Here is a 21756-nt window from a genome sequence, read left to right as displayed (position 1 = left end):
TTGAAGAGACTGTCTTTTCTATATTGTATATCCTTGCCCCCTTTGTCATAGATTAGTTGACCATTGGTGTGTGGGTTTATCTCTGGGCTTTCTATCCTGTTCCATTGATCTATATTTCTGTCTTTGTGCCAGTACCATATTGTCTTGATTACTGTAGCTTTGTAGTATAGTCTGAAGTCAGGGAGTCTGATTCCTCCAGCTCCGTTTTTTTCCCTCAAGACTGCTTTGGCTATTCGGGATCTTCTGTGTCTCCATACAAATTTTATGATTTTTTGTTCTAGTTCTGTAAAACATGCCACTGGTAATTTGATAGGGATTGCATTGAATCTGTAGATTGCTTTGGGTAGTATAGTCATCTTCACAATATTGATTCTTCCAATCCAAGAACATGGTATATCTGTCCATCTGTTTGTGTCATCTTTGATTTCTTTCATCAGTGTCTTATAGTTTTCTGAGTACAGGTCTTTTACCTTCTTAGGTAGGTTTATTCCTAGGTATTTTATTCTTTTTGTTGCAATGGTGAATGGGATTGTTTCTTTAATTTCTCTTTCTGATCTTTCGTTGTTAGGGTATAGGAATGCAAGAGATTTCTGTACATTAATCTTGTATCCTGCAACTTTACCAAACTCATTGATTAGCTCTAGTAGTTTTCTGGTGGCATCTTTAGGATTCTCTATGTATAGTATCATGTCATCTGCAAACAGTGACAGTTTTACTTCTTTTCCAGTTTGTATTCCTTTTATTTCTTTTCCTTCTCTGATTGCCGTGGCTAGGACTCCCAAAACTATGTTGAATAATAGTGGCAAGAGTGGCCATCCTTGTTTTGTTCCTGCTCTTAGAGGAAATGCTTTCAGTTTTTCACCATTGAGAATGATGTTTGCTGTGGGTTTGTCATATGTGGCCTTAATGATGTTGAGGTAGGTTGCCTCTATGCCCACTTTCTAGAGAGTTTTTTTCATAAATCAATGTTGAATTTTGTCAAAAGCTTTTTCTGCATCTATTGAGATGATCGTATGGTTTTTATTCTTCAGTTTGTTAAAATGGTGTATCACATTGATTGATTTGTGTATATTGAAGAATCCTTGCATCCCTGGGATAAATCCCACTTGATCATGGTGTATGATCCTTTTAATCTGTTGTTGGATTCTGTTTGCTAGTATTTTGTTGAGGATTTTTTGCATCTGTATTCATCAGTGATATTGGGCTGTAATTTTCTTTTTTTGTAGTATCTTTGTCTGGTTTTGCTATCAGGGTGATGGTGGCCTCATAGAATGAGTTTGGGAGTGTTCCTTCCTCTGCAAATTTTTGGAAGAGTTTGAGAAGGATGGGTATTAGCTCTTCTCTAAATGTTTGATAGAATTCACCTGTGAAGCCATCTGGTCCTGGACTTTTGTTTGTTGGAAGATTTTTAATCACAGATTCAATTTCATTACTTGTGATTGGTCTGTTCATATTTTCTATTTCTTCCTGGTTCAGTCTTGGAAGGTTATACCTTTCTAAGAATTTGTCCATTTCTTCCCAGTTGTCCATCTTATTGGCAGAGTTGCTTGTAGTAGTCTTTTATGATGCTTTGTATTTCTGTGGTGTCCGTTGTAACTTCTCCTTTTTCATTTCTAATTTTATTGATTTGAGTCCTCTCCCTCTTTTTCTTGAAGAGTCTGGCTAAAGGTTTATCAATTTTGTTTATCTTCTCAAAGAACCAGCTTTTAGTTTCATTGATCTTTGCTCTTGTTTTCTTTGTTTCTCTTTCATTTATTTCTGCTCTGATGTTTATGATTTCTTTCTTTCTACTAACTTTGGGTTTTGTTTGTTCTTCTTTCTCTCGTTCCTTTAGGTGTACAGTTAGATTGTTTACTTGAGATTTTTCTTGTTTCTTTAGGTAGGCTTGTATTGCTATAAACTTCCCTCTTAGAACTGCTTTTGCTGCATCCCATAGGTTTTGGATCATTGTGTTTTCATTGTCATTTGTTCGTAGTGTTTTTTGATTTCCTCTTTGATTTCTTCAGTGATCTCTTGGTTACTTAGTAACGTATTGTTTAGCCTCCATGTGTTTCTATTTTTTATGTGTTTTTCCCTATAATTCATTTCTAATCTCATAACGTTGTGGTCCGAAAAGATGCTTGACATGCTTTCAGTTTTCTTAAATTTACCGAGGCTTGATTTGTGACCCAAGGTGTGATCTATCCTGGAGAATGTTCTGTGTGCACTTGAGAAGAAACTGTAATCTGCTGTTTTGGGATGGAATGTCCTATAAATATCAATTAAATCTATCTGGTCTATTGTGTCATTTGCACTTTGTGTTTCCTTATTAATTTTCTGTGTGGATGATCTGTCCATTGGTGTAAGTGAGGTGTTAAAGTCCCCCAGTATTATTGTATCACTGTCGATTTCCTCTTTTATAGCTGTTAGCAGTTGCCTTATGTATTGAGGTGCTCCTATGTTGGGTGCATATATATTTATAATTGTTATATCTTCTTCTTGGATTGATCCCTTGATCATTATGTAGTGTCCTTCCTTGTGTCTTGTAACATTCTTTATTTTAAAGTCTATTTTATCTGATATGAGTATTGCTACCCCAGCTTTCTTTTGATTTCCATTTGTATGGAATATCTCTTTCCGTCCCCTCACTTTCAGTCTGTATGTGTCCCTAGGTCTGAAATGGGTCTCTTGTAGACAGCATATACATGGGTCTTATTTTTGTATTCATTCAGTGAGCCTGTGTCTTTTGGTTGGAGCATTTAATCCATTCACGTTTAAGGTAATTATCGATATGTATGTTCCTATGACCATTTTCTTAATTGTTTTGGGTTTGTTTTTGTAGGTCCTTTTCTTCTTTTGTGTTTCCCACTTAGAGAAGTTCCTATACCATTTGTTGTACAGCTGGTTTGGTGGTGCTGAAGTCCCTTAGTTTTTGCTTGTCTGTAAAGCTTTTGATTTCTCCGTTGAATCTGAATGAGATTCTTGCAGGGTAGAGTAATCTTCGTTGTAGGTTCTTCCCTTTCATCACTTTAAATATATCGGGCCACTCCTTTCTGGCTTGTAGAGTTTCTGCTGAGAAATCAGCTGTTAACCTTTTGGGAGTTCCCTTGTATGTTATTTGTCATTTTTCCCTTGTTGCTTTCAGTAATTTTTCTTTGTCTTTACTTTTTGTCAGTTTGATTACTATGTGTCTTGGTGTGTTTCTCCTTGGGTTTACCCTGCCTGGGACTCTCTATGCTTCCTGAACTTGGGTGGGTATTTCCTTTCCCATGTTATGGAAGTTTTTCACTATAATCTCTTCAAATATTTTCTCTGGTCCTTTCTCTCTCTCTTCTCCTTCTGGGACCCCTATAATGCGAATGTTGTTGCATTTAATGTTGTCCCAGAGCTCTCTTAGGCTGTCTTCATTTCTTTTCACTCTTTTTTCTTTATTCTATTCCATGGCAGTGAATTCCACCATTGTGTCTTCCAGGTCACTTATCCGTTCTTCTGCCCCAGTTATTGTGCTGTAGATTACTTCTAGTGTATTTTTCATTTCGGTTATTGTATTGTTCATCTCTGTTTGTTTGTTCTTTAATTCTTCTAGGTGTTTGTTCTTTAATTCTTCTAGGTCTTTGTTAAACATTTCTTGCATCTTCTCGATCTTTGCCTCCATTCTTTTTCCGAGGTCCCGGATCATCTTCACTATCATTATTCTGAATTCTTTTTCTGGAAGGTTGCCTATCTCCACTTCATTTAGTTGTTTTTCTGGGGTTTTATCTTGTTTCTTCATCTGGTACAAAGTCCTCTGCCTTTTCATTTTGTATATCTTTCTGTGAATGTGGTTTTTGTTCCACAGGCTGCAGGATTGTAATTCTTCTTGCTTCTGCTGTCTGCCCTCTGGTGGATGAGCCTATCTAAGAGGCTTGTGCAAGCTTCCCAATGGGAGGGACTGGTGGTGGGTAGAGCTGGTTGTTGCTCTGGTGGGCAGAGCTCAGTAAAACTTTAATCCACTTGTCTGCTAATGGGTGGGGTTGGGTTCCCTCACTGTTGGTTGTTTGGCCTGAGGCGATCCAGCACTGGAGGCTACCCGGCTCTTTGGTGGGGCTAATGGTGGACTCTGGGAGGGCTCATGCCAAGGAGTACTTCCCAGAACTTCTGCTGCCAGTGTGCTTGTCTCCACAGTGAGCCACAGCCACACCCCGCCTCTGCAGGAGACCCTCCAACACTAGGAGGTAGGTCTCGTTCAGTCTCCCATGGGGTCACTGCTCCTTCCCCTGGGTCCCGATGCACACACTACTTTGTGTGTGCCCTCCAAGAGTGGACTCTTTGTTTCCCCCAGTCCTGTCAAAGTCCCGCAGTCAAATTCCGCTAGCCTTCAAAGTCTGATTCTCTAGGAATTTCTCCTCCTGTTGCCGGACCCCCAGGTTGGGAAGCCTGATGTGGGGCTCAGAACCTTCACTCCAGTGGTGGACTTCTGTGGTATAAGTGTTCTCCAGTTTGTGAGTCACCCACCCAGCAGTTATGGGATTTGATTTTATTGTGATTACGCCCCTCCTACTGTCTCATTGTGGCTTCTCCTTTGTCTTTGGATGTGGGCTATCTTTTTTGGTGAGTTCCAGTGTCTCCCTGTCGATGATTGTTCAGCGGTTAGTTGTGATTCCGGTGCTCTTGCAAGAGGGAGTGAGTGCACGTCCTTCTACTCTGCCATCTTCTTTGTTAGCTTTTTAAAATCTTTATTTATTTATCTATCTATCTATCTATCTATCTATCTGTCTATCTATCTATCTATCTTTGGCTTTGGGTCTTTGTTGCTGAGCACAGGCTTTCTCTAGTTGCCGTGAGCGGGGGCTACTCTTCGTTGTGGTGCGCGGGCTTATCATTGCGGTGGCTTCTCTGTTGCAGAGCACAGGCTCTAGGCGCACGGGCCTCAGTAGTTGTGGTTTGCGGGCTCTAGCGTGCAGGCTCAGTAGTTGTGGCTCATGGGCTTAGTTGCTCTGCGGCATGTGGGATCTTCCCAGACCAGGGCTTGAACCCGTGTCCCCTGCATTGGCAGGCAGGTTCTTAACCACTGCGCCACCAGGGAAGTCTCTTTGTTAGCTTTTAAATTTATTTATTTTATGGCTGTGTTGGGTCTTCGTTTCTGTGCGAGCGCTTTCTCTAGTTATGGCAAGAGGGGGCCACTCTTCATTGCGGTGCGTGGGCCTCTCACTATCACGGCCTCTCTTGTTGCGGAGCACAGGCTCCAGACGCGCAGGCTCAGTTATTGTGGCTCACGGGCCCAGCTGCTCCGCGGCATGTGGGATCTTCCCAGACCAGGGCTCGAACCTGTGTCCCCTGCATTGGCAGGCAGATTCTCAACCACTGCGCCACCAGGGAAGCCCGCTTTGTTAGCTTTTAATAGCAGAATTATACTGGCCTTACATAATGAGTTGGGAAATTCTATCATGTATTTTCTAAAAGAAAATTTCTTCCTTAAATGTCTGGTATAATTCATAACTGAAACTGTCTGGATCTAGTGTTTTCTTTGTAGAGAGTTGTGGGTTTTTTTAATACTTTTATTGAGCTATAATTTATATACCATAAAATTCACCAACTTAAGTGTCCAATTACATGATTTTTATAAATTTACAGATCTACAGAACCATCACCACAGTCCAGTTTTAGAACATTTCCATCACCCCAGAAAGATCCCTTGTGCTCACTTACAGAAAACCCATGTTTTCACTTCTGGCCCCAAGAAACCACTATGTAGGGATAGATAAGTCCAGTTTCTCTCATACAAGTCTGTTCATAGTATCCATTTGATCTTGTGTCAGTCTTGGTAACTTGTGTTTTTGAAGGACTTTATTTCATCTGAATTGTTAAATGTATTGACATAAAATTGTTCATAATAAATTATCCTTTTGATGTCTGTAGAATCTGAGTGATATCCATGCTTTCATTTCTAATGTGGTAATTTGGGTTTATTCTGTTTTATTCTAGTCCATTCTTTCTAGGGGCTTATTAAGTTTATTAATCATTTTATTTTATTTACAAATTTATTTATTTATTTATTTATTTTTGACTGCGTTGGGTCTTCGTTGCTGCACATGGGCTTTCTCTAGTTGCAGCGAGCGAGGGCTACTCTTCGTTGCAGTGCGTGGGCTTCTCATTGTGGTGGCTTCTCTTGTTGTGGAGCATGGGCTCGAGGCACACGGGCTTCAGTAGTTGTGGCACGCGGGCTCAGTAGTTGTGGCTCATGGGCTTAGTTGCTCCGCGACATGTGGGATATTCCTGGACCAGGGCTCAAACCCGTGTCCTCTGCATTGGCAGGCAGATTCTTTTTTTTTTTAATTAATTAATTAATTTATTTATTTATTTATATTTTTGGCTGTGTTGTGTCTTCGTCTCTGTGCGAGGGCCCTCCCCAGCTGCGGCAAGCGGGGGCCACTCCTCATCGCGGTGCACGGGCCTCTCACCATCGTGGCCTCTCTTGTCGCGGAGCACAGGCTCCAGACGCGCAGGCTCAGTAGCTGTGGCACACGGGCCCAGCTGCTCCACGGCATGCGGGATCCTCCTAGACCAGGGCTCGAACCCATGTCCCCTGCACTGGCAGGCAGACTCTCAACCACTGCGCCACCAGGGAAGCCCTGGCAGGCAGATTCTTAACCACTGTGCACCAACAGGAAAGTCCCTATTAATCATTTTAAATAGCCAACTGTTAGCTTTGGTAATTTTCTTTAATTATTGTTTTCTATTTCATTTTTTCCTGTTCTTTATTATTTTTCCTTTCTACTTATTGTGGATTTACTTTGCTCATATTGTTAGGTGGAAACTTAGATCATTGTTTGTTTTTTTGTCTTTTTTATTTTTAATGTTTATTTATTTATTCATTTATTTGGTTGCACCAGATCTTTGTTGTGGCAGGCAGCTTCCTTAGTTGTGACTCATGGGCTCCTTAGTTGAGGCTCCTGGGCTCCTTAGTTGTGGCACGTGGGCTTCTTAGTTGCAGCTTGCAGGCTCCTTAGTTACGGCAGGTGAACTCTTAGTTGTGGCATGCATGTGGGATCTACTTCCCTGACCAGGGATCGAACCTGGGCCCCCTGTATTGGGAGCATGGAGTCTTATCCACTGTGCCACCAGGGAAGTCCCAGATCATTGTTTTTTAGCCTTTTTTTTCTTCTCTACCATAAACATTTAATGACCTGTATTTCTCTCAAAGTACAACTGTAGCTACATTCCACAGATTTTGACACATTGTATTTTAATTATCACTTCATTCAAAGTGATAATTCATTTTTATTTTCCCTGGTAATTTCTTCTTTGATCCATGGATTATTAAAAATGTTTAAAATATAATTTCTAAATATGTGGTCCTTTTCTAGATATCTTATGGTTATTGATTTCTAATTTAGCGAGTATCTTTTGTAAGATTTCAGTTCTTTGAAATTTGAGATTGATTTATTTATACCTCAGCATATGCTGTATCCTGCTAAACTTTTCTGTGTACTAGTAAAGAATATATATTCTATAGGTATTGAGTGTAGCTTTCTATACATGTCAAAAAGGTGAGGTGATTGATGGTACACTTCAGATTTCTATATTCTTTTTTTATACAATTTTTAAAGGTTACATTCCATTTACAGTTATTACAAAATATTGGCTACAGATTTCTATATTCTTAAAACGTTTTGTCTAAGAGAGTCTTTAAAAATTTCTAAGATTATAGATGTTTTTTTTCTTCCTTTAGTTCTGTCAGCTTTTGCTTCATGGATTTTGAATCTATTGTTAGGTACATTCACATTTATAATTATGTATTTCTGAGGTATTAACCCCTTATTATTATAAAATATTACTCTTTATTTCTGGTGATACTCTCTGTCTTGAAGTCTGCTTTGCTGATATTAGTATAGCCATTTCACCTGGCTTACGATTAGAATTTTCCATCCTTTTATCGATACATTTCACTTGTCTGTGGGGTTCGTGTGCGTGCTGTGTGTGTGTGTGTGTGTGTGTGTGTTTAGGGATTACAATATGTATCTTTTGCTTATTACAAATATTTAATGTTAATATTGCCTTATCATACTGACTGGGACCTTCATTATAATATTGAATAAGAGTGGTGAGAGTAGACATCCTTGCATTGTTCTTGATCTTAGGGGGAAAACATTCAGTCTTTCACTATTAAGAGTATTAGTTGGGGGCTTCCCTGGTGGCGCAGTGGTTGAGAGTCTGCCTGCCGGTGCAGGGGACACGGGTTCGAGCCCTGGTCTGGGAGGATCCCACATGCCGCGGAGCAGCTGGGCCCGTGAGCCACAATTGCTGAGCCTGCGCGTCTGGAGCCTGTGCTCCGCAAAAGGAGAGGCCATGATGGTGAGAGGCCCGCGCGCCGTGATGGGGAGTGGCCCCCGCTTGCCGCAGCTAGAGAGAGCCCTCGCACAGAGACGAAGACCCAACACAGCCATAAATAAATAAAAATAAATTTAAAAAAAAAATTAAAAAAAAAAAAAAGAGTGTGTGTACTTTAAAAAAAAAAAAGAGTATTAGTTGCATGGAACACTACTCAGCTTTAAAAAAGAACAAAATTTTGCCATTTGCAGCAACATGGAGGAACTTGGAGGGCATTATGCTAAGTGAAATAAGTCGGACAGAGAAAGGCAAATACTGTATGATATCACTTATATGTGGAATCTAAAAAATGCAACAAACTAGTGAATATAACAAAAAGGAAGCAGACTCACAGATACAGAGAACAAACTAGTGGTTACCAGTGAGGGGGGTGAGAGGGGAGAACTACAAACTACTGAGTATAAGATAGGCTTAAGGATGTATTGTACAACACAGGGACTATAACCAATATTTTGTAATAATTGTAAATTGAAAGTAACCTTTCAAAATTGTATTAAAAAATTTTTTTTTTCTTTTTGGCTGCGTTGGGTCTTCATTGCTGCACGTGGGCTTTCTCTAGTTATGGTGAGCAGGGACTACTCTTCATTGCAGTACACGGGCTTCTCATTGAGGTGACTTCTCTTGTTGTGGAGCATGGGCTGTAGACGCATGGGCTTCAGTAGTTGTGGCACATGGGCCCTAGAGCACGTGGGCTTCAGTAGTTGCAGCACGTGGGTTCAGTAGTTGCAGCGCGTGAGCTTCAGTAGTTGTGGCATGCAGGCTTAGTTGCTCCACAGCATGTGGGATCTTCCTGGACCAGGGATTGAACCTGTGTCCCCTGTATTGTCAGGCAGATTCTTAACCACTGTGCCACCAGGGAAGTCCCTATAAAAAATTTTCATGCAAAGAAAAGTATTAGTTTGTAGATTTTTGGTAGATGTGCCTTATCAGGTTAAGAAAATTACTTTTTGTTCCTAGCCTGCTGACAATTTTTGTCATGAATGGGTGTTGAATTTTATTAAATGTCTTTTCTGCATCAATTGTTATAATCATGTAGCTTTTTTTTTTTTGTTCTGTTGATATTGTGAGTTACATTGATTGATTTTTTGAATGATGAACTAGCCTTGCATCCCCCTGAGATAAAACCCCACTTGATCATGATGTATTACCCTTTTTACATTTTGCTGGATTTCATTTGCTAGTGTTTTTTTGATGATTTTGCATATGTATTCATTAAGGATATTGGTTTGTACTTGGTTTTTTTTCCTTCTGTAGCTTTGTTGGGATTGGTATTAAGGTAATGCTGACCTTATAGAATGAATTGGGAAATATTTCTTCCTCTTCTACTTTCAGAAAGAGTTTGTATACAAGCAGTATTGTTTTTTCCTTAAATGTTTAGTAGAATTCATGAGTGGAGGTATCTCAGCCTGGAATTTTCTTTATTGGAGTGTTATAAACTATGAACTTATTTTCTTTAATAGATATTGGACTATTCAGGTTATCTATTTCTTCTTGATTGTGTTTCGGTAAGTCATATCTTTCAAAGAATTTCATTTCATCAGAGTTGCCAAATTTATGGAAATACAGTTTTCTTAATGTTCCCATTTGATCTTTTAAATGTCTGTAAAGGGTTCTGAGTTACCAGTTCTAATGTGTCAAGGGTTTTCCACACATCACCAAACCACTCTCCAACACCAGGTGAGTGTCCCACAATTCATGTCAATTCTGACACTGTCTACCCAGAGATAGCATCAGATTACACAGGTTAAGAGTTCAGACCTACAGCATTGCCCCTTCTCCCCTATTTGATCCAATGTAAGTCCAGGTGGTTACCTGTGCTTCTGACCAACCAGCTATCGGAAGTTCCAACAACCCCCTCTTTGGTTTTGATTAATTTGTTAAAGAGGTTCACAGAGCTCAGAGAAAATTTTTACTTACTAGATTACTGGTTTATTATACGAGGATGTAGCTCAAGAACAGTCAGATGGAAGAGATGTATAGGGCAACATATGGAGAAAGGGCACAGAGCTTCTGTGCTTTCTGAGCATGTCACTCTCCCGGAATCTCCACGTGTTCACCACCCTGGAAGCTCTCCAAACCCCATCCTTTCGGGTTTTAGGTAGGCATTACATAGATATAATTGATTAAATCATTGGTGGTTGAACTTGATCTCCAGCCCCTCTCCTCTCCTCAGAGGTTAGAGGGGGTGGGAAGGACTGAAAGTTCCAATCTTCTATTCACATGCTTGGCTCCACTGGTAACCAGTCTCCACCCTTAGGTGCTTCCAAAAGTTACCTCATTAACATGACAAAAGACACCTGATCACTTTTATCATTTAGGAAATTCCAGAGGTCTTAGGAAATTCCAAAAATGGGGCAAAGACCAAATATATATATTTTATTATAAATCACAGTATCACAGTCTGTAAAGTCTACAGTGATATGCCCTGTTTCATTCTTGATATTGGTAATTGGTATCATCTCTCTTAGTCTGCTTAGAGATATATCAATTGTATTGATCTTCTCAAAGAACCACCTCTTGGTTTCATTGATTTTTCTCTATCATTTTTCTGTTTTCCATTTAATTGATTTCTGTTCTTTATTATTTACTTTCTTCTGCTTTCTTTGAGTTTAATTTGCCCTTCATTTTCTAGTTTCTTAAGGTGGAAGCTTAGGTCATTAGTTTGAGATTATTTTTTCTAATATAAGTATTTAAAGTTATAAATTTCTAATCACTAATTACATCACACAAATATTAATTGCTTGTAATCTTATTATCATTCAATTAAAAATATTTTCTGATCTCCTTTGTGACTTCATCTTCAACCTAAGAATAATTTAAAAGTTTGTTGTTCGGGAATTCCCTGGCGGTTATGACTCCAAGCTTTCACTACAAGGGGCACAGTGAATCCCTGGTCCGGGAACTAAGGTCCCGAAGGCCTCGTGGTGTGGCACAAAAAAAAAAAAAAATGTTGTTTGATTTTCTAATATTTGGAGATTTCCCAGTTATCTTTCCCTAATTGCATTTTAGTTTAATTTAGTTATGGATAGCAAACATCCTTTGTATGATTTCAGTTTTTTGTATTACTTAAGGATTGTTTTATAGTAAAAAATGTTTTATAGCCAAAAATCTAACCAGGTTAACGTTCTGTGTGTACTTGAGAAGAATGTACATTCTGCTGATGTTGGGGCAGGTGGTTCTATAAATGTCATTTAGGTCAAGTTATTTGTAGTGCTGCTCAGGTCTCCCATGTCCTCACTGATTTTCTGTCTACTTGTGTTGATTACTGAGATAGGAATGTTGAAGTCACCAGCTATAATTGTGGATTTGTTTATTTCTCCTTTCAGTTTTTAGTTTTTGCTTCACGTATTTTGCAGCTCTGCTGTTAGGTGTTTACACATTTTACATTGTTATTTTTTTGGTGAATTGACCCATTTAGCATTACATACTGCCCTCTCTTTATTCCTGGTAATTAATACTCCTTGTTTTGAAATACACTTTGTCTAATACTAATATAGCCACTCTGGCTTTCTTTTGATTAGTCTTTACGTGATGTGTATTTTTCCATCCTTATACTCTCAATTTCTGTGTCTTTATAGTTAAAATGGGCTTCTTATAGATAGCAAATAGTTGCATCTTGCTCTGTCTAGTCTGACAGTCTCTGCTTTCTAACAAGAATGTTCAGTCCTTTTACATTTAATGTTTACATTTAATGTGATTTTTGACATGGTTGGGTTTGGATTGGCAGTTTAGCTATTTTTTTTCTTTGTTTCACTTGACTGCTTGTGCCTTCTGTTTTTTAGTATTCTATTTTAATTCCTTTGTTTACTTTTTAGCTATATCTCATTGCTTTACTTTTTAAATTGAGGTGTAATTAACCAACAATAAAATGCAATATATTTTTGAATGTTTGCTCTATTGATTATAATATATATCTTGAATTTATGACATCTACTTAAAGTTTATAGCCATGTTAAATATGGGAACTTTTCAACAGTATAGTGTCACTATTTCCTTGTTCTTTTGCTATTACCGTAATATATAATAACTCTACATATATTATAAATCTCACAATTGCAATTTTATAATTTTAGTTTTAAACAGTTAATGTCTCTAAAGAAATGAAAAGAAGAAAAGAAATATGTGTATAATTCTGTTGAACGTCTCCAAACCACCCCAGGTTTGGTGATTTGCTGGAAGGACTCACAGGACTCAGCATATAGTTGTACTCACAGCTAAGATTTATTACAGTGAAAGGATACATATCAAGCACAATCAGTGAAAAGAAAAGGCTCCTGGAGCAAAAACTGAAGGAAACCGGACACAAGCTTCTGATGAAATAAAATGTGTATTTTAAGGCAGGACAAGAAAATTTAAACATAAAGTTCTGTCTCTGTGTCCGTTTGGGCCTCCTCCCTCCCTCCTTGTGTGCATCTGAATTACACATTAAACAGACCTCCTCAAAGATGGGAATGCCTGCTGGACCGTAAAGATCAATTTTTTCCCTTTCTTCTGGCACTAGCAATGTAATTTCTTAAAAGAATACCATTCTTTCCCAACTCTGTAGGGGGCCGTAGTGACTTACTGTTCTCTTTGCCTTTGTACGTGCTTACCTGGACTATATATCTTTGGTGAACTTTATGTAAAATATCAGTATGTCATTTTGATGTATGATTCTTTGTCTTGAGAATGTATATGACTGTGCCTTTGACTTCTAACAGGCATAACAGTTCTCAGAACTTCTGAGAGTCTATCTCCCAGGTTATAATCCTCAGTTTGGCCCAAATTAAATACACTTTTCTCTTCTTAACTTGATTGTTAGTTGAATTTTTGTTGACATTTCCAAGAGTCCTCTCCTAGTGGAGTCACATAGGACATGCTTAATCCGTTTAGCAGTAACTTGTAAGAACAAGCACAAATTGTCTACAGGGAAGCTCGTCTGAGTCTAGGAGTCCAGGGTTTTTATTGGAGATTGGTCATGTAGGCACAGTTTCAGTCACTAACATTCCTGACTCTGAGAAGTAAACAGATGTTCAGCATAAACTGTATTATTTCTATTAACAGCTTGGGCAAAATGAGACTGCCTTATTGCTTAGGGAAGTTTTATGTCAGTGTAGGGACTGTTTACCATTCAAATTCCGGGACCAGTGAAAGGTCAAACTTGCAAGCAGGTCTTTCTAAAGATCGTAGTCTTAGGCCTGCTATGTTAACTGTTTTCTACACAATAGACTTTTGTATTTACTTATCTATCATTTCCACTTGTCCACATTCCTTCCTACAGATCTTGTATATACTGAATGTTTGTGTTCCCCCAAAATTCATATGTTGAAAGCCTAACTCTCAATATAATGGTTAGGAGATAGGGTCTTTGGTAGATGATTAGGTCATGAGGGCAGAACCCTTATGAATGAGATTAATACCCTTATGAAAGAGCTCCTTGCCCCTTCTGCCAGAGGATACAACCAGACTATGGCCTTAAGAAACAAGAAGTGGGCCTTCACCAGGCACCCAGTCTTCTGGCGCCTTGATCTTGGACTTGTCAACCTCCAGAACTGTGAGAAGTAAATTTCTGTTGTTTGTTAGCCACCCAGTTTATGGTATTCTGTTATAGCAGCCTGAACTGAGACAAGATCCAAGTTACCCTCTAGTGTCATTTCCATTACCATGAAGAACTTCCATTAGTGTTTCCTGTAGTGGAGGTCTGCTGGAGATGAATTCTCTCAATTTTTGTTTATCTGAAATATCTTTATTTCCTCTTCATTTTTGAAGGGTAGTTTCATTGGAGATAGACTTCAGTATTGAACATCTTTCTTTTAGCACTTTAACTATTTGTTCCATTGTCTTCTCATCTTCATTTTTTTTTAATTAAAGACTATTATTTATTTATTTATTTATTTATTTTGGCTGTGTTGGGTCTTCGTTGCTGCGCGCGGGCTTTCTCTAGTTGTGGCGAGTGGGGGCTACTCTTCGTTGAGGTGCGCAGGCTTCTCATTGTGGTGGCTTCTCTTGTCGTGGAGCATGGGCTTTAGGCACATGGGCTTCAGTAGTTGTGGCATGTGAGTTCAGTAGTTGTGGCTTGCGGGCTCTGGAGTGCAGGCTCAGTAGTTGTGGCGCACGGGCTTAGCTGCTCCACGGCATGTGGGATCTTCCCGGACCAGGGCTCAAACCTGTGTCCCCTGCATTGGCAGGCAGATTCTTAACCACTGCACCACCAGGGAAGCCCTTAAAGACTATTTTTTAAAAGCAGTTTTAGATTCACTGCAAAATTGTGAAGAAGGTACAGAGATTTCCCAAATACTCTGTTCCTCCTCACATGCATAGACTCCCCTATTATCAACATCCCCAACCAGAGTGGTACTTTTGTTATAATTGATGAAACTATATTGACATTATCATAGTCACCCAAAGTCCATAGTTTACATTAGGATTTACTCTTCGTGTTGTACATTCTATGGGTTTGGACAAATGTATAAAGACATGTAGCTGTCATTACAGTATCATACAGGGTAGTTCCACTGCCCTCAAAATCCTCTGTGCTCTATTAATCCCCCACCCCTCCATCCCTGGCAAACACTGATCTTTTTACTGTGTCCATAGTTTTGCCTTTTCTAGAATGTCATATAGTTGGAATCATATAGTATGTAACCTTTTCAGATTGGCTTATTTCACTTACTGATATGCATTTAAGGTTCCTCCATGGCTTTTCCTGGCTTAATAGCTCATCTTTTTAGCTCTGAATAATATTCCATTGTCTGAATGTACCACTGTTTATTTATACACTCACCTCTTGAAGAACATCTTGGCTGCTTCTAAGTTGTAGCAATTATGAATAAAGCTGCTATAAACATCTTGAACAGGTTTTTGTTTGGAAATAAGTTTTTAACTCATTTGTGTAAATACCAAAGAGCATGATTGCTGGGTGGTTATGGTAAAAGTATGTTTAGTTTTGTAAGAAACTGCCAAACTGTCTTCCAAAGTAGCTGTACATTTTGCATTCCCACCAGCAATGAATGAGAGTTCTGTTGCTCCACATCCTTGGCAGCATTTGGTATCGTATGTGTTCCAGATTTTGGCCATTCTAATAGGTGTATAGTGATATCTTGTTGTTTTAATTTGCATTTCCCTGATGACATATAATGTGAAACGTCTCTTCGTATGTTTACTTGCCATCCATATACCTTCTTTGGTGAGGTGTCTATTAAGGTTTTTGGCCCATGTTTTACTTGGGTTGTTCATTTTCTTTTTCTTTCTTTTGGCTGCGCTGGGCATAGCATGTGGGATCTTAGTTCCCCGAAAAGGGATCGAACCTGGGCCCTCTGCATTGGAAGCGCAGAGTCTTAACCACTGGACCGCCAGGGAAGTCTCTCATTTTCTTACTGTTGAGTTTTAAGAGTTCTTTGTATATTTTGGATAATAGTCCTTTATCAGATTTGTCTTTTGCAAATACTTTCTCCCAGTCTATGGCTTGTCTTCTTATTCTCTTGATGTTAACCTTCATTGAGCAGAAGTTTTTAATTTTAATAAAGTTGAAATTATCAATTATTTAATTCATGGATCATACCTTTAGTGCTGTATCTAAAAAGTCATCACTGTATCCAAGGACATCTGGTTTTTCTCCTGTGGTATCTTCTAAGAGTTTTATATAGTTTTGTGTTTTACATTTTAGGTCTATAATCCATTTCGAGTTAATTTTTCTGAAAGATGTAAGGTCTGTCTCCAGATTCATTTTTTTTTTCCCATATGAATATCCAGTTGTTCCAGCACCATTTGTTGAAAAGACCATCTTTGTTCCATTGTATTGCCTTTTTTCCTTTGTCAAAAATCAGTTGAATGTACTTATGTGAGCCTATTTCTGGGCTCTCTGTTCTGTTCCATTGGTCTATTTGTTATTTCTTTTGCCAGTACCACACTGTCTTGATAATGTAACTTTATAGTAAATCTTGAAGTCAGGTAGTGTCAGTCTTCCAACTTTGTTTTTTTCTTCAACATTTTGTTGGCTCTTCTTGGTCTTTTGCCATCTGTATAAACTTTGGAATTAGTTTGTTGATATGCACAACATAACTTGCTGGGATTGTGATTGGGATCGCATTGAATCTATAGCTGAAGTTGGGAAGAACTGACATCTTGATAATATTGAGTCTTCCTATCCATGAGCATGAACTGTCTCTCAATTTATTTAGTTCTTGTATTTTTTCTGGGTATTACACTTGAAATTTAGTTTACTGATTTTAAGTTGGGACCTCAATTAGCTAATCTATACATTTTTTTCAAATCTGTTCCTTTTTCTCAGGTCATAAATAAGGTCCATCTTAAGGCAAATCATGTTGTAAAGAGAGATGTTAATGAACATTTAAGAATCAAGACTGTCTATGATAAAAGTATTGAAGAGTAAGTACACCATTATTTGTCATCTTTTTTATTAAGAATCAAACTATTGAAAATATTTTCATCTGTTACCTGGAGTTCCATAAATGGAACTAGATGCTAATGCACCCTCAAAATGGAATTAAGCTAAATATGCTTTTTAGTTTAGAAAGATGAAGGCCATGGGATATGATTTAAATCTATACATCATGAATAATTTAAACACACCAGTGTATATCTACCTATGTGGTCAATAACAGACCTGGAAGGCACTTAAGTACTTGGAGGAACAATAAGACAAAATACTAATATATACAATAATAAGAACATTTACAAAATTATTAACCAGAGAGATGATATAGCCTAATTTTTAATTTAGAGTAAGAAGGTGTCCAGAAAAGAGATAAATTATGAATCTGTAGTAGTTTATGAAGAGCTGTTGGGAGTAGCTGATGTCTTTCCCTGTCTTTAACTTCCCAAATGAATGAGACAGTATGTGATCAACTCTGAAATGCTCACTGAGATTTAGAGGGACTGATATGGCATGCTTCCACAAAGCATTCCTTGGGACTCCTGCCATTTGTATTCTGAACAAAAATGAGACAGTGGTTTGCCCTCAACATGGCAATCTTTATGTTTTATGTCATCATTTTCAGGTTGCTCCCTGAGAAAAGACACCTTGTAAAGGTATGTAATAAATACTCATAGCTTGAATTGGACACTTAAAATGGTGCATTTTATTGTATGTAAATTTTACTTCAGTAATGAAAAACTTACACATGACTATTTTGTGAATGACTGAATAAAAGGTGTTGGTAGTGAATGTATTTCTCATTATCACCAAGGTGTTTTTGTGATGCACTCACTAAAACTTTGTTCATATTTGATATTAAGTTAGTCTTCTCATTTTATAATTTGATATTAAATCATTCTCATTTTTTTACTTGTCCTCTTAAGTTTTAGGGGAGCAGAGCATGCTTAGGATAGAATGAAAAAGACGATGTTTTAAAAACATTGAGAACACTATTCTCTTGGTGGAAATGCTCATTCTCCTGAAGATTAATTGGCCTGATAGTATGAAATGCCAAGGTCATTTATAGAGGTGCTAGCCTCATAAGTTTTTTAACTGTTACAGAGGCACACACACACATTAAGCCAATTCATTATGGGCCACAGAAATGGGTGAGGCTAAAGTAGATCTTCTAAATATAAGATTTTCTTAACATAAACTACCTTCATGTTGGAATAATCTAAATCAGTCTCAAATTTAAAGTAAGATTAATAGTTGCAATTTATATTTTATAGTATTCTATTTAAATGGGGTAGGGAAGGAACTTTCTGGTGTTCTTTCCTCCAAACTAAACTAGAAAATGAGGAAATTCCTTTGCTCCTAGACTCAGTCTTTCCCCAGCCCTAGTCACACAACCTTTGACTAGTACCTATATTCCAGAATTATAAGGCTTTTTCCTTCTTTCCCCTTAGTCGTTAATATCCTATGCTTACTTGTTTTAAATATAGTTTATCTTTTAGCTGTAATTCTGACTGGTTTTTTTTTTCCAACTTTTATTTAGACCAAACTTTTTCCACAAGCTGTTTCTTATTTAGAGAAGACTTTTCAGGTTCGTAGACCTGCGGGCACCATATTACTTAGTAGGTATGTCGCATTACACACCCGTCATTTTCTTCAGTTGTTTAGTACTCTGCCCTCCCCATTCTGTCAGTATGGCAAATTGTGAGATTTATACTGGAGTATTTTATTATGCTGGTTCCTGGAGACCAAACTGTAAGATATTTAAAAAGAATAAAAGAGCATCTGTTGGGTAATCATTCTTTCCCCGATTTTCCATTATGAGGTGACCCACTGGATCTTTTCCTTGGGTGTAGTTGTACCCTTTTTCCCATATCCCCTTCCTTCCTCCTTCATGTGTACAGTATTGGCTTTTGAAGTATTTGAGTGTTTGAAAACCCAGATCAGAAGGATTTGCCACGGAACCAAAATTCTTTCTTAGACTACTTTTCTAACTAAAATAGTAACTATTATAAATGAACTAAATATAGCAGCTACTAGTTTTTTTATAATGTTTTAACTGCTGTGAACTCATCTTTATTTTTTTTTCTGTAATTAAACTTTGATGTACAAATGAACTGAAGACAATGTGCAACAAACCAATACCAATACCTACGGAAGGAAAATGATCACCATAGATGCTGTACTGAGGAATGTGCAGAGCATACAAAATGTGGCCCCATTATAGTACCTGAGGAGCACCTCCAGGTATTTCACCCTGCTCTTAGCAATGTTCTTAGTCTTTAGGATAAACTTATGACAGATTTTCAATCTGTGATTGTCACTAAGAAGATTTTACAGACTTAAGTTCAAAAGCTTCATTCTCTACCAAAAGCAATCACAGTTAGGTGTGCTGATTTTATTCTTTCATTGGTTTTCAAGTGAATTTAATTATGTTTTTCTTTTTTCAATTAATCTCTGGGGCTGCTGAATCATTTCTGCTTAGGACGTTATCTTTGCCCTCCAAAACATCTTTTAGCAACTATATACCTCAGAATTTTTAAAGGGCAATTTAACATTATCTCTTCAAATAAAAATAATGTGTATGCTTTAACCCAACCTGGAAATGTATTCCATAAAAATACTTATAACTATGTAATATATGTTCAAGGATATTCTTTGCAAAACTATAAATATGCCTATATTAATATTAGTTAAATTATGGCATAACCACATAATGGAGCACTACACAGCTGTTAAAGAATGAAGTAGAAGGACTCCCCTGGTGGTCCAGCGGGTAAGACTCTGTGCTCCCAATGCAGGAGGCCCAGGTTCAATCCCTGGTTGGGGAACTAGATCACATATGCATGCCGCAACTAAGAGGCTGCATGCCACAACTAAGATCCGGTGCAGCCAAAATAAATACACAAATATTAAAAAAAAAAAAAGAACGAAATAGATCTTTATATACTGATTTGGAAAGATAGTTAAGCTTTTAAATGGAAAAAAAATAGTTGTAAATCAGTATGGGTAGTTAGTCTATTTCATTTAAAAATTAAAAATTATCATCAATTATTCAGCTTTCAATAAAGCTGAAATAAAAACATAAAAAATAAAAATAAGAAGTGTATATACACATATAAAAAATTATGAAGTAATCTGGAGATATATGTATATTAAAAAATCTGGAGACATTAAAATTTTAATGGTTTTCATTGAGTTGGATTATGGGGGGCTTTTATTTGGTAACTTATACATTTTTGTAATGTTCTAATTTTTCATATTAAGCATCTATTATTTGTATCAGAAAAAATATAAAAATTTTAAATGCATAAACCAGAAAGCCAATTTATTTATAGCTATATTTTGGAAAATATGATTATTGCTTTAGCTGCTTTTCTCTACTGAGCTGTGTTCTCTCATTACTTTTAGAAAATGAATACATTATCAAACATTGACTTTGTAAGCAAAATTAAGCATATAGTTGAAGTTTACTTTATAATTTTTTTCTCAGAGTATTTGAAGCTCACTAAAGGCTTTTAGAACCCTGTGTATTGGCACTAATACAGCTAACTTACTCAGTTTCCATTTCTTTTATCAAATTTCTTGAAAGCATAGAGGGTTTTGGGAACATGTTTAAAAATTAAAACAACTTGTTAATTACATATTTATCTCTTTTCCTAAGACATTTAGAGATATTTCCTAGACATTTTAAGGCACATTTCTTTGCTTTTTTTCTAAGGTATTTTTGTTTTTATTCTTTTGGCTTTTTCAAATTCTGCTTTCTACTTATCTTCCTGGGGGTCCTGATTTTTTTTTTTTTTAAATAAATGAGAGATCATTTGAAAGAATGCTATTAAATCACAGCTTTTCTTAATATGAACTATTAATAGATTAAAGTAATTGAATTTTAAAATTATAAATACATGTATTAGAGAAACAAGAGTAAACAATGTAATGAAATGAGAATTTCTGTCTTTTCTCTCTCTACAAGCATCACTTACGCCTTAAAAAAAACACCATTTACTGATTTTCCTATATATAATTTGGAGATTATCATTGTTTAGGAACTTTGATAGAAGAAGTTCTCTAAAAAAAGTATGTTAAAAGGGCAAAGTTTGCTTAGAAAACTAGAAACAAAGGTAATATTACAAGATGACTTTAACTTTTTACCTTATATACTTTTGTATTATCTGAATTTTTAACAAGATACATGAATTACTTATAATAGGGAAATACTTCCAGTAAATAAAGTTTTTTATTAATTAGTTTTGAAGTAACTATAGATTCACGGGAAATTGCTAAAAAAAATGTGTACAAGAAGGTCCCTTGTAATTTTCACCTAGTTTCAGGGTTTAATAAAACCTTTTCTATTGCTGTCTTTTTTGTACCCTGGTTGGATGCCCTTTATAAATATCAATTGTTTCTTTTAATTAATATTATACATTTATGATTATAGTATAGAAAGTAGAAATTTTAATAAAATAAATTTAAAATTAGAGATAGGAATTGAGTAGAGAGAGGTATGGATTTTGATAAAAGCTGAAGGATAATAAATAAAAATTAAATCATACATATTTAGAGTCTGGATTCATTATAAATTAAAAGTCCTGATAGCTAACCTCATCTCTGGTCTGTTTTTCCGTTGTTGTCCCCCATGGGCTTAGCAATGCAGAGTCTGCTGTGGGGGTAAGTGGCCCTGTGGAGCAGTGGGTGTGCCAGACCAAGAGGGAGTCCGGGATGCAGACTTTGTTCTTTATGTTGGTGCTCTGGCCACTGAGAGGTGCAGCCATGAAAACATCATCTCTTATGCAGCCTATTGTCAGCAGGAAGCAAAAATGGACAGGTAAACTTTCCCCTGAGACTTATTTCCCAAGATCTAAAATAAGAACTCTTAAACCATATTCTAAGTGTTGAGAGTACAGTAAGTTTGCATTTGCCAGATTACCTCCAGTAGTAAGAAATGGCATACAGCCTGGATTGGGGTGTGATGGGGGAACCAGGTTATACGACTGCTATGCATATGGTAATATAAGTACCAATTCCAAAGGAAAAGT

The 21756-nt window shown here is 37.1% G+C and overlaps 1 protein-coding gene across 6 annotated transcripts in view; it reads left to right on the top strand.

Moving 5' to 3' along the window:
- The window catches only part of LMLN (leishmanolysin like peptidase), a 135645-nt gene that overhangs the window by 6441 nt on the left and 107448 nt on the right, over positions 1 to 21756 (top strand). For all 6 annotated transcript variants that reach the window (XM_082392335.1, XM_082392334.1, XM_082392330.1 and 3 more), the window contains exons 2-6: positions 16619 to 16716; positions 17349 to 17379; positions 18264 to 18346; positions 18844 to 18967; positions 21367 to 21545. In XM_082392335.1, coding sequence (XP_082248461.1) covers positions 16619 to 16716; positions 17349 to 17379; positions 18264 to 18346; positions 18844 to 18967; positions 21367 to 21545 — 515 coding nt within the window. The remainder of the gene's footprint in view (positions 1 to 16618; positions 16717 to 17348; positions 17380 to 18263; positions 18347 to 18843; positions 18968 to 21366; positions 21546 to 21756) is intronic.

The sequence above is a fragment of the Balaenoptera borealis genome (assembly GCF_965194805.1).
Source record: "Balaenoptera borealis genome assembly, chromosome: 5".
In the NCBI taxonomy this organism is placed as follows: domain Eukaryota; kingdom Metazoa; phylum Chordata; class Mammalia; order Artiodactyla; family Balaenopteridae; genus Balaenoptera; species Balaenoptera borealis.
Note: the sequence above shows the minus strand (reverse complement) of the source record. Positions and strands in the feature narration are given on the sequence as shown.